The 13,266-nt window shown below is 46.8% G+C and overlaps 1 protein-coding gene across 1 annotated transcript; it reads right to left on the minus strand.

Annotated features, from left to right (window-relative positions):
• Positions 1-2,861: 2,861 nt before the first annotated feature.
• On the minus strand, positions 2,862-10,150 carry SERTAD4 (SERTA domain containing 4). The gene is made up of 4 exons (XM_036381281.2): positions 9,762-10,150; positions 9,237-9,423; positions 8,743-8,858; positions 2,862-5,806 (listed from the first exon to the last, which is right to left on the minus strand). The coding sequence occupies exons 2-4, from the start codon at positions 9,406-9,408 to the stop codon at positions 5,045-5,047; spliced, it is 1,050 nt and encodes a 349-aa protein (XP_036237174.1). The 5' UTR covers positions 9,409-9,423; positions 9,762-10,150; the 3' UTR covers positions 2,862-5,044.
• Positions 10,151-13,266: the final 3,116 nt, after the last annotated feature.

The raw sequence follows: 13,266 nt of genomic DNA on the forward strand, positions 1-13,266 counted from the left end.
GCCAACTATAGCTCCAAAGGCAATTGCTTTCACATGATTATTACCCTGGAGTTTTATCTAACCTTCCACACCTGACCCAAGGCTCCTTGGAAAGCCTCTGGCCCGGCATAGTAAACCTGGTCTGCTCTTAGAGCCACAGCTGCTTTGCTTCACGTTGTTTAAAGCCCAGAAAGGGAAGGTCTCCCCCTAACACCCCTCAGCCCCAGGGCTGGTTCATGTTCAGCCCCCAGAGTGGACTGGCTGCCTGGGTACTCCTCGTCTCAGCAGCCTTAAGCTGAGCAGGATTAGCTGCTGCAAAGGCACTCGGCGCCCAGCCACGGCTGTGTTTACATTAGAGAAAATGGACCTCACAGAGACAGTTTGCAAACACCACAAGACGAACTTTTGTAAACTCCCTTGGTTTAGTCATCTTTCCCCATCTGTCAGAGAAGTTTAAGTGAGATTGAAAAAACACAGGAAATTACTGTGTATTCCAAGTAGTTGTGACTGAGCGGCTTGGCTGTTATATGGGATGTGGAAGATTCGCATCTCCTAACATTTCCAGCAGGATCCTTTGAAACACTTTCCTGGCTACGATATTTTAACAGGCTCTGCACACCCTGCCAGGAAAAGCCTCTGGGGTGCTTTGTGCAGCTGTAGAAAAGCTCATACCAGTCCTTAGGAGCCCAAATGGTGACCTCCAGAAAGCAAGGGCAGCCCCTGTCTTAGAGGCTGCAAAGCAAGGGATGGACAATGTAAAAGGTCAGGTCCCTTTGGGAGGCCCCCGTGTGAGAGTTATAATCACTGAGTACAACAGCAGATGAAATCCTTCACCTCACAGCAGTTTAAACCTTTCCCTGATGTGACTGTCCCATATTTTTTGGGGTTTTTTTTGTGATAAAACTTAAGAAATCTCTTTTGTCGAGGTTCCTGGCATGAGTAAGCAGCCATTGCACTTGCTACACCTCTTGCTCAAGAAGGCAATGAAAGGACACAAGTCAAATGCAGGCTAGAAATCACCTTCACCTCTTTGCTTCAGCCATAACTCTCTTATCACCAGATCACTCTGTAGTGGCACTCTGAGCTACAGGCAGCTGGAAAAGTCATTTAGGTGTGGGGGGTCACAACTGGCACAAGGCTCCAGAGGGACCAGAGCAGCCACCTGGTTGCTTTGTTTAAACACCGCCTTAGCTCGAGCTGTGGCTCTGAACCAGCTCCCTGCTTCCCCTGCACAAATCCAAAGGGTGGTGGCACCCTGGCAGCGTGTCATGGTCATCATGATGGCAGGACACAAAAGGACAGATGGTAGATGAGGGGTGTAAAAGGAGGATGGAGGGCATGCAGGAAGATGAAATGTGAAAGTCTCTGCCACAATTTTGCTTAAGGGTGTAACACCTTCAGGACTGAAAGAAGCATTTCATTTCTGTGGCTCAGGCTGTGGCTGTTTTCCCTGCAGAACCAGCTGCTCTGCTGGCACTGCACATCACTGCCAGCTGAGGCTGTCTGAGTGCTGAGGATGCTTCAGTACCCATGTTAAGCTGTTTCAACAGATTAGCTAATACAGTAAAAATAGTAAAATTTTACCAAAAGTAGTGAGTATACATGAAGCACAATGATATTATGCCACGTGCTTTGAAAAAGAAACATGATTTTTTCAACCCAAATGAACTGTGCATTTCCAAGTGAAATGTATTACCTGGATCCTGAAGATAAGATGACATTTCTGTTCCTAGCGACAGCAAAATTGATGTGACAACAGAAACATTTTTTTCTGTTGCTGTTTGGCATGTGCTGAAAGGCACAGTACTTTATAGTCGTACAGTCTAGGAGCAAAGTGTCTCATGATAGAGAGAAAAACAATCTTCCTAGAGAGAAGCGCTTCTGTCCAGCTCTTCCTGGCAGGTAGGCCAGGATCAAGTCCAGGAGCATTCATTTTGCAGTTATGTGGGGGACATACGGACGAAAGGCATTCATATAATCTTGTAAAAGAACTATTTCTTGAAAATTTTTGATACTAGCAAAATGTCCTTAGCACTGGAGTGTGCAGTGGGGAAAAGGCTTATCAGGCTTACAGTCTTCACATGCCATAAATCAAATTGAATTTAGGTCCATTCAGTCTAGCCCAGGATGGAGATCCTATCAAGGTCTATTGCTTTTCTGGGTATGGGACAAGGGTGTTTCCACCTCCCTTTTCTAATGTGGAATACCTCTGTCTCTTGTGAGGCCAGCAGGATAACTCAGTGGACTCCTGATTTCAATACATCTACTTTCAGTATTTGCTATTATTTTGTGAGGCAAGGTCCAGAGAAAGGCATAAAGCCCCACTTATCTGTAGGGCAACTTTCATTAGATGCCATTTCCTGCCTTACAGACCCTGATGACAATAAGACTGTCTAAAGCTGTTACAGGTTTATTTCCAGATTAACCCAGTAATCTTTAGTCTCTGGAACTAAAGAAGCCATTATACAGGCCAGAGGAGACAAAGATCTGCTGATCCATCACTTCAGCTTGTGCAAATTCAACTGAGAAGCCTCTGCAACAGGTTATGTGTGCAGGCTTGTTCTGGAGGACCAAGGAGCCCTTTAGGGTCAAAAAGCTTTCAGCCCCCCCAAAAGTGTTAGCTGATTTGTGGTTTGGGCAGCATTTGGCCAGGTGTTTTCCTTGGCTGTACGTGCGAGTCTACAGAGAATCTGTTGCTTCTCAGTGCACCTTCAGACTGTCCTAAATGCTCCTGAAACCCTGGCAAGGCTGAGCTCCCTCACAGACCCAGTGCACAGTCAACAGCTCTGCAATCTCTAGAGCAGGGAGCACATTGATTAAACGGTGTTTTCTTTGGTGAGGGAGGGGACGTGGGGAAAAGGACCCAGTAGCCATTGGAGATGTAAAATTAAAATGAATTTTGGTCATTTTAATAAATATATATCAAGGAAATTTCACTTTACTACAACAACACATTAGTATACAAGCATCTAATATTTAAGCTTAAAACATCAAGCGTTTATCAAATATTGGAAAAGAGCAGACATTACTAGACTATCTGGATATAACACAAGAAAAATCAGGTTTTTAAAAAATTGGTCCTTGTGGACAAATGTCTAAATGATGATCCTACTCATACACTGTATGAATGAGATCTATATTTAATATTATTATTATTAATAAAAAAGCTTCTGTCTTGGAGAAATCAGGCGGGACTTGTACTTTCCTTATTTGTCATTTTTCCCAATGATAACCCTTACAAACTTATCAGTTTAAACTCACCTGACTTCATAAAGGTTACCACTGATTTATATCCTGCTGTGTTTGTGGTCACCTTGGTGGGAGGGTAGCTTTTCCCTGTGACCACTGGGCTTTCTGAAAAAGACCATACAGTTTGCAAATGTATTTTGCTACCCAAAATAACCATGGCCCAGGACTCCTCCAGCTGAACGCATGAACCCAAAGCAGGAGGTCTCAGATCCAGAGTCTGACTCCAGCGCCAAGCCTGGGGCTGTGTCCCCTTGGGGACACTCCTGCCCTGCACTGAGCTGGCTGCTCCTCCAGCACAGAGGTGATTTTCACCCTTTGGGCAAGAAGCAAGCAGAGATGTCACTTCAGTGCAAGATGCTGTGGGAACAGGCAGCTATTTATGAGTCAGCTGTGGCCTGGATGTGGCTATTTTGCTGAGCACATCCTGCCAGTTGTTATGGGGACTGTGGGAACTAATTAATTTGGTGAATCCAAGACTCACTCCAACTTGGTCCAACCCCAACTAATGTCTTCTGGGCATTTTACACAGCACACTTTTGCAATCAATCTACCTAGGGATGGCTAAATGTTGTCCTCAGCCACTGAAATCTCCAAAATGTTCTTTTTTAAAATTAAATCCCTTACATTCATTCAGATAAAACTGCGTTTATCGCCACATTATTAATTAACATTGTGCTTTTTGCCTTCTGTCTTTTTTAAATCAACGGCAAAAGTAATAGAAAACTCCTGCATGCTTTTGCAATCTAAAATAGAGAAATTATGTGAAACAGAATAAAGTATAAAACATGCCACTGGGTCATGAACTTCATTATACGAAGAAGAAAAAAAAAGAGCCCCAGCAACAGACAGTTGCCATAGAAACACTCAAGCATCGAATGCTTGTTTACAAGAGACATCTCTCTATTGTTTCTTAAATCCCTTCCTAAGGATGGCAAATCAAAAAGCAATTGAGCATCAAAAAGGAAGAACAGAGATGTTTGAATAGGAAGTTGAACTCAGTACTTCAAAGGTTAAAGGTTTCTAATAATATTGATCCACCCTGTGGGTTTCTTTTTTAATCTCTGTTTAGGTTAAATCCCTGCTGTATCAGATTCATACTTAATTTTCACACTGGCAAAAATTAAGACAAAAAGTAAGGCACCAAAAAAAAACCTGCTTTGTGTAACAACAAACCTCATTAGTTATTACAGCCGAGGTGAAAACATGCAAGTAACTTGAGCTGCATGTTTGATTCTGATTAAGATTCCATAAACAGGTTATTTCTTTATGCTATGTCCTATTTTGTCAGTTGAACAAGATGCTGAATACAGGAATTCAAGAGTATCACTACAAAACGTAAGGATGGTTTATTCCCAATCCATGAGGACAGTCCTTTGTCAGAATGAATACTGAGTTACAAGGAGCACATCATCCTTGCTGGTAGCATCAATTTGTTTACCAGACTTCTAATTCCTTGGTAAACATAATGGAGGTTCTTCTTAATTAATGGCAGACTTCTTGGGGGCGGGGACATGTAAATAGATATGTTTTCCCCATCTGGCTGATTGGCATTTTCAGCGACGAGAGCTCCACCATAGCTGCACAGACTACAGTGCTCAGCAGCAATGCAACTGTGTTCTTTCTGAAGTCTCCACGTTTATAAATAGCTGCTGATGCGGGTGGCAGAGATACTTTACGCAATCTGCTCTCCGCTCTACACGTCACGTTTGTGGCATGATTGTACCATTCGTAGAAAACTATAAAAAATCCGTTCAAAATAAAAATTTGATAGAGAAGGAACATGCTGTGCATGCTTCAATAGAGCAAGAAAGATGCCTCATATTTTACTTCCTTTGTTGCAGCAGATTTTATTACTTGGTAAAGATTCCTTTTTCCTTAAGGATTTTTTCCAAGATTCACTTACGTTGCTCTTGTCATTACATCCAGTCTCAAAATAGTCATAAAATTTGCCTTTACATTCAAGAGCATGGGTGCCTCTTACAGGTTCACAGTTTAGGGCGATGCTTTCTCTTTCAGGTTCATTACCTCCATTCTTGTCATTAAATTTTGCCTTTTCCTGATTACTGTGAGACCTGCCATTAGTGATGAATATTTCATTAGCAGGTATCTGGTCATCATTTCTGTAAGAAGGTGCGCTGCCAACTTCATAATCCACCTGCTGGGAACAGCTTGGCAAAGAGATGGGAGGGGGGGAGGAGGAGGAGGAGGAAGAGGAGGAAGAAGAAGAGGAATTACTTTCTGTACTAGCATTAACAGAGTAGGGTAGATTTAAATAGTGACTGCCACATTCTTGATAGAAGCAGCACATGTGGAGCTTCTCGTACTCCTCCTTTGCCATCCGAAGGCGTTTTCTGTATGGGCAGTCCTGAGGCACAAACCACTCTTGTGGGGAGGTGCCACTGAAGGAGCAGGTGGAGAAGCACCAGTTGTTCTGCATGATGATCTCTCCGTGGATTCTCTTCATGAGATTGTTGATGAGGACGGATCTGCGCAGGTAGACTTCAGGATCATCAATGAATTTCAGCTTTTCCAAAGACATGTAGAGAATATGGGCCCGCTCCTCAAACACGGAGATTGTCTGAAAATGCAAAAAACACGATAGGGAACTGAAGGCAACCAGTTTTGTTACAGAGAAGGAGAAAGGAAATGAAGTAAAGTATTCCCTCTGTGTCACTACTTTTCTGTTCTTTTTCTGAGGCATCTAAAACTGGCTTTTTTTCATTTTGCACATCCTTGTAGCTGGGGACCTGCTTTTTCTTGGCCACAGCATTCCCCCATGTTTAGGGGCTAAGCAGCTGAGCTTAGGGTAAGTAGCTGAGCATTACACCACAGAGGCAATTGCAGGGCAGAAATCCAAGGTGGGAGAGTAAAATCCAGATGCACACATCTGGCTCTTTAATTACATTTGGGACTAGAACATAAAATTGTTGTGCAGTTTTGCTCCAGTGATGGCTAGGGGGGCCTTTTGTTGCAAATGGACCCAATTCCATCATCCCCTGTGGGGCTTCTGCACAGCTCTGAAGCCAAGCAAGGGTCCTTCCTGCGGCGCCAAGGTTTGCAAGAGGCAGCCAGCAGCCATCGCCTCACACAGCAAGGGCTGCAGCATTTCATCTGCTGCCAGTGGAAGGGGCCCTCCAGCCAGGAGGTCTCCATTTGCCAGGCTCTTACACTGCTCTTGTGCACAGAAGTGCATGCAGGGAGGGAGGCAGGGAGAAACCCATCTCAAAGCATCCCAGCATCTGGAGAGCAGCTGTTGGCCTGTGTGCTACGCCCTGTGCTCTACAGGACCGGTGGGAATGCAGATAGGCAGGGATAAGGTCAGGAAACGAAGGGAGGACAGGGATTTGCAGAAATCCTGGCTCTACGCCCACAGATTTGTTCTCCCTTCCATGGTCCTTCCAAGCCTCCCTTTCTCAGCACTGGCAGCATGAGCAGGTTACTGCCCCTGGGAGGCCCCGGGTTCTGCACTGTAATCGCTACCCTGGGAATCAAAATAAGAGAGGGGGCAATGCATGCTACTGTAAGCACTAGTAACTGATTTTCATTTTTAGTAAGAATTTGGTTCGCGTAGGAGGAGAGCAGCACAGCACAAAGAGAGACTGCTCTAAATCCCCCCATCTGTGGCTTGATCATTCTTCCCTTTCCCACATGGTTACAGCATTTTTGCAGAGTGGAAGTCGTAGCTATGAGGACTGAAAGAGCTTAAAGCACAGCTGCTTTTCACATCCATTCAGCTCTCCTCAGCCCTCTAGCTCTTTCCACAGCCTGGTCATATCTGCGAGGCTTAGAAGCAGCACAGTGCCTCATAAAAACAAAAATTGGCCATAATTTCATATGAGTTCACAGCTGAAGCTCTTTGTTAGAGAGAGTAATTTTCTATAATAAATGACTCATTTTAAATTATATTAAGCCTATAGGTTCATTTGCATCCTTTGTACCTGCTGCAGCAACAGTCAGTGAAGCCATAAAAGCCTGGAGCAAACCAGTAAGCCTTCAACTGGGATGCTCCTGGAGATATTTACTGGAGGGACACCAGTAGGAACAAGTTGTCAGAGGCTTTCTTCTACGGGTTTGCCAGCAGCCCTCTGGAGAGAGGCCCCAGGCCCTTCCATCATATCCTCTAAGGGACAAGTAGCCTCAGAACATAACTCTTTACTGGGTGGCAGAGGTATAAACATGTAAGAAATTCAAGGAGACCTGGTGGGCATCCTCCCTGTGCCAGAGCTCAGTGCTGTAAAGAAGAAAATGTATTTTGGCTCAACAGAAGGAATTGGTGACCCAGAATTTCTGACATGTTACACCTCTGCAAACAACAGCACAAAACAGTGGCTGGGTCTAGCTTACCAATGCCTCTACAACTGCTTTTTATTGCTGTTAGAAAAGACTAAATAACTATTCCTCCTCTCCCTCTTTATAAGGAAATTAATCACTGATACAAAAATCCAACAATCTTGTAAAAAAAACCTGGCTGAAAATTGGGAGATGTGACATGTGTGAGACACTCACTAACCAGAGCACTTTCTGCAACACCCTTGGTGCTGTTTATTCACTGCTTTGGCAGCAGACCAGACATCTTCTGAAATTAATAATTTTTCACCTTTCTGGTCCAGGTACTTATTTCCAGACAACTCTATTTGTAGCTGAAAATTCCTTCAACTACTCTAAGGTCTTTGGGAACTGAGCTCAGCATTACTGCTTGCTTCTCCTCCATAGAAATCCCTCCCCCATTGCCAAGAGAACATGGGTGGGACTGGACTTCCGTGGGCCAGGTAGGAGTCAACAAGGTAAGAATGGTGTCTCAAGGCATGAGCTATCCTTAAGCACTTCACCCCAGGCATTCAGTTCCATGCAGAACTGAGCCCTTAACGAAGAGGAGCATAAAACCTCGCAAAAAAAAAAAAAGTCAGATTTCAATTTATGTATTCACTGGCCTGGGAAATGTTTGCTCTAATCTCTCCCCTGGCAACTTTCACCAAAAAAAAAAAATCCTTCATTTACTAATCTGTTCTTTGGGAGTTATTAGCTTTTTAATAAACATGATTAAATATTGAGGGAACTTGTACTCGCTTTCCAAGTCATTCTGGTTTTTTAGAGGATCTGTGACCAGTGAGGGGTATATGGAACCTCTTACTATTTTCCTCTCTGGAAAGAAAGTTTTATATGAGTGGGAAATATTTTACTTATATTCTTCCTTTCTGTCATTTAAATGCTGTTACAGATCTGTTTCTGTAAGCAGGGCATGAACTAGCTAAGAACAAAACAATCTGAAAAAAAAAGTTATTCTCAGCATCTCCATTTGCAGTTGTTATTAATGCAGAAACGCCTTTGCTTCTTCTGCAATTGATGACAATACAACAATAAATGTGAAGAAGTGACAACTGTTTGTTTCTGAGCAAACAGCTGGATCATTCTCCTAATTTCAGCAGAGTATTTCAGCCTTCTGGAAATGGGTCAATCGAGTGTTACTAAGCATCTGAAACTCAGAGTAAAAATAATGACTATTAGAAAACATACTTTATGTGTACAGCTGCTGAGTGGCGGATGAAAATCCTCTTCTTCCACATATTTCCTTTTAAAGTATGTGATCTTGGATGTTGTTACAGGATTTGAAATTCCCCTGTAATGTGATCCTGTGGGTAATAAATCAGATATGACAAATGACATGCGGTTTGCCGGAGGTTCTCCAAACAAAATACTTTTCATTTCCCTTCGCGCTACAGGAGAACGCCGCCGCATATTTTCGCATCTATTCGCGGCGATCAGAAATGAACCCTCTCCTGACGAGCGCCCGACCCGGGGCCGGTGTGAGCGGCGGCGCGGGCAGCCGGGGCCGCCGCAGGGACAACTTCGCCGCTCCGCCGCTCCCGGTGCCGAGCGCCGCCGGCCCCGCGCACCTGCGGCCCCGCGGGAGCCCCCCGCCCTCCGCCCGCCTCGCTCCGCGGGCAGCCCCCGGTGCCGCCCGCTCCCCCGCGGCGCTGCGGTGCCCTGCCGTGCCCGGCCGTGCCTACCTGCGGCGGGGGGCCCGGGGGCCGCCGGGGCCGGGGCCGGGGCCGGCGGGGCGGCGGGGCCGGGGCGGCCGCAGCAGGGCGGCTCCCAGAGGGCGCGGTAGGCGGCGAGGTCGGCGGCTCCCTCGGCGGCGATGGGGCGGCCCAGCCGCTGCATGGGCAGCACCAGGGTCATCGCGGGCGCCGGCACCTGGAAGCGAAGCAGCGCGGTGAGCGCCCGCCGCCCTCACCTGCCCCCCGCCCCGCCGCGTCCCGCCCCCCGCGGCCCCCGGCAGCCAGACCTCTGCGCACACGTATATTAAAAACATACGCACATCGAGCTCACATAGACACGCGTTTGGGGTTTATTCCCCCCCTCCTTACGGCAGGAGAAAGAGCGCAGCCCTCTCCCACAAAGGGCGCGGGGTCCCCGGCACCGGGAGTTGGTGCGCGCTCCCCCCGGGCCGCCCCCGGCCCCGCTCCCGCCGCCCCCGGCCGCGCTCCCGCTCCCCCCGCCGCCCCTTCCCAGCCCCGGCGGCGCTCACACACCGGCACGGATCCGCTCACTGGCTTCCCATTTCCTCCCGGCGGCGGTGGCACGGCGCGCTCGGCACCGGCGGGGTGCGAGTCTGCCTGTCTGGGTGCGTGTGTCTGCCGTGCGTGTGTGTGTGTGTGTGTGTAAGAGAGAGAGAGAGAGAGCGCGCCCAGCAGTCCGGGATCGCGTTCCTTTCTTCTTTCTTCTCTCCCAAACGATACAGACAGCGGAGACTTAGGTAGTTGTTTCCACTAGCCCCGATCGGACTGAACTGGATCTGCCTCCAGTCAAAACACTGCGAGACTAAGACAGAAAATTGGCTCCGGTTTCACGCCGTGAGTTGAGGTCCCACCGGAGCCAAGCACAACATCGGCGGAGCGGGCGGAATATTAAGCAGGAGCGGGGACTCCGGGGCCAGCGCCGGGCTGCGAGCTGCCTCCTGCCGCGCCAGCGGGCGGGAGGGGAGGGGAGCAGGGGGGGAAGGCGGCAAACTTTCTGCGAGGAGCGAAGGATGAGTTCATAGTCACCTACTTCTTGGCAGAGGAGCGCGGAACAATGCGCCCAGACACGGCCCGGCCCCTCCCTCTCCTTCCTCCTCCTCTCTCTAAGAAAGCGGGATGTAGTTTCCCCTCGGCGCAGCCCTCCCGGAGGAAGGCGACGGCCCGAGCGGGCGGCGGGAAGGAGGGGCTGCAGGTGGGCAGGTGGAATTTCAGCAATTGTTTGTGTTAGCAGCTGAGCGCTCTCGAACAAGAGGGAAAAATAAACCGCAGCAGAAGAGGGAGGAAAAATAAATCGTTCACATCTGCCGGTTGTTTTCTTAAATCCTAGCACAAGGCTGCTACTTTATTAAGAAACGGCTTCCAGCGTGCGCTGTTTGTGTCTTGGATGCCTGCGTGCACGGATCTGCCTTGCCTCCTCACCGGGGCAAGAACGGGAGCTGAAGGCACAGGCAGCTGAGGTCCCCAAGCAGTTTGCCTCAGTAAAGGCCACCAGCCTCGCTGCAGCCGGACTGACAGGTGCCTAAACCCCTTCCTCAGAGCCAATTTACTGCTAAAGCACTGCATGCAGCCCTCAGACATTTTTCTTGCCATCTTCCTTTTCTTGGACCAAGAAACAGCACAGGGAACGGCAAGCCACTGGATTGGCCTGTTGAAAGTTATCCCTGACATGGACAATATACATTATTTATTCCCCACAGCTTTTCTTACCAGCTGAGTACCAACACATGGAAGGAGTGGTCAAAACAAGTGAGTCAGTCTGCTGATGTAACAGCAGGGCCAAGAAGTGACCCAAGTCATATATTTTGTATCTGAAAAGATTACGCCGTCATTAGAAAGCAGCAATGGACTCTTCTCATTAATCCAGATGGAGGAATCATTCACAGGGGCACATCAATCTTCTCACATTGGCAAGACATCAACACTCAGTGTTTGTCCTGAGAGAATAAAGGTTGGAATAAACTCACTGCTGCTTCTGGAAGTCAGGATTCCTTTGCTCGTAATGAATTCAGCACCTCTTTGTGAATTAACTTTTTTTTTAAATAAGAATCAGAGATTTCAAGTCTGCATCTTTTTCTTACCATATTTCCTCACAAACAGGTCTTTCTAAGCTCAAGCAGAAACATGCAGGAAGGAAGGAAGGAAGCATTGGGATGCCTTCTGCCCAGTGCTGCTAATTTATCTTGAAAAACTGAGTTCTCTGGACAGCCACAAAAGTAAATGAACTGTTTCTGCTATTTACAACATGCAAAATTAATAGAGGCAGGCTAGTTCACTTCCATAAACAGCTACTGTCCGTGCACATTCTCCATGTTTCCAAACTGTACAAAAACAAGGCATAAATAATATCCCTTCCCTGGGAGAAAAAACCCCAATCACCAGAAAACCAAGGCCCTAAACAAAGCTTGTAGGTCTCAGTTTGTGTTATAAAGATTTAGAGGTGGCTCTCAGCTACAAAATAAGTCCTATTTTGTGGCAGAGGAATTGCTTCAGCATACAGAAGCTGAGAATGAGTCCTTTTAAAAGGCTTCGTGGCTCTGGTTGTGCTGTTGTTCCCCTTGGATGTTCAGAAGCACTGAATTCCAGCTGCTGCAGATGAGTGGGAAGAGAGCTGCAAGCACCCAGCACATGGGAAAAGTCCCTCCTTGCAGGTAGAGTTGGACACAGCAGAACTGTGAGCCAGTGTTTACTGGGGAAGAGCTGCTGGACCCAGCTCTGCAAACAGGACCTCTGGCACTGCTCCCCAAGAGCCAGCCTACTGCTTTTCCCATTAAGGGTGGCAAAATCCATTCCTGAGAATCTTGCCAGAAGTCACACAGCACATCAGTGTCAGCGCCAGAAATAGAACCAGATCTCATCATCCTCCAGCCCAACCCATTTCTATTACATTATCTTATGCAATGGAGGGATTTCATCCAAAATCCCGTTGGTTTCAATGAGACTTTGCAGAACAGCACACACATTGTTACATTTCCATTAGCGCCTCTGGAAATAAAGGATGAAAGATGTACATTTGAACATACAATACATTAACCATATAAAATTACAGCAAAAGGTTGACACTTAGGGCTGGATTCAATTTTGAAAAATCCATTTGGGAGCCTTGTGTGGGCTTCAGTGGCATGGAAGCCAGGCACAGTTTTTTATTGAACCCAGCCCTCCATCCTTAGGCTACCAGAATTTTTCCATTTTGTCAGCCAAATGCATTCAGTGTGAGGACACCCCGAGGCATCTGCAGCAGCCTGAAGGTTAAAATGTCAAAGTTTTTCCGTGTTCAGTTTCACACAGTAAGACGACTATACATTGCCACGCTACTCCATTTGCTGGGGTTTTCACTCCCTATTCCTTCAGAGCCATTATGATGTTAATGAGAGAACTGTAATGATGCCATTCACATTACAAAAAGCCTGATGCGATGTCAGAGAAAGGGGCTTTTTATACAGTTCCAGAATGCCTCTAAAAACCCAAACTTAAATATAAAATGCCCATGACTATAAAGCTGCAAATCTCACTGAGACCAATAAAAACAAGGGAATAGACTTAAGATGGCTATCCCTTGTTTAGCCCTGGGTTTGTACCCGAGTGCTGCAGCAGGTTCAGTTTTTATCACATAGTGTGGAGCTTTCCATTTCATAACAACATGGCTTGAGGAGAGAATAGTATTTCTGAGCTGTGCTGTATCATTGTTAACATCTGGATTGCAGTGCTTAGAAAACAAAATTGCCCTCATTTTGGTAGCTGTTACCTCTCTGGTGTTTCAGAAAATTTTCAATGCAGAAGCAATAAGGAATCCCACTGCACACAGGCTGTGCAGACCCCCTGTCTAAGGAAGCAATGACAGCTGGCAAAAGGAAGGGGAAAGGCACAAACACATACCCAGACTGAAGTACCTCCCTTAAAAAACCCGACTGTATCACCTGTAAACTAGTCCAGGCTAATCTCACTGTAAACCACCTGCTCTTTAAGGTTGATGCAACAAACTTTGGTGTCGCCAACTTAGCTGAGGGAGGCAGGGCATCCT

The sequence above is a fragment of the Molothrus ater genome, chromosome 3, assembly GCF_012460135.2.
Source record: "Molothrus ater isolate BHLD 08-10-18 breed brown headed cowbird chromosome 3, BPBGC_Mater_1.1, whole genome shotgun sequence".
Classification (NCBI taxonomy): domain Eukaryota; kingdom Metazoa; phylum Chordata; class Aves; order Passeriformes; family Icteridae; genus Molothrus; species Molothrus ater.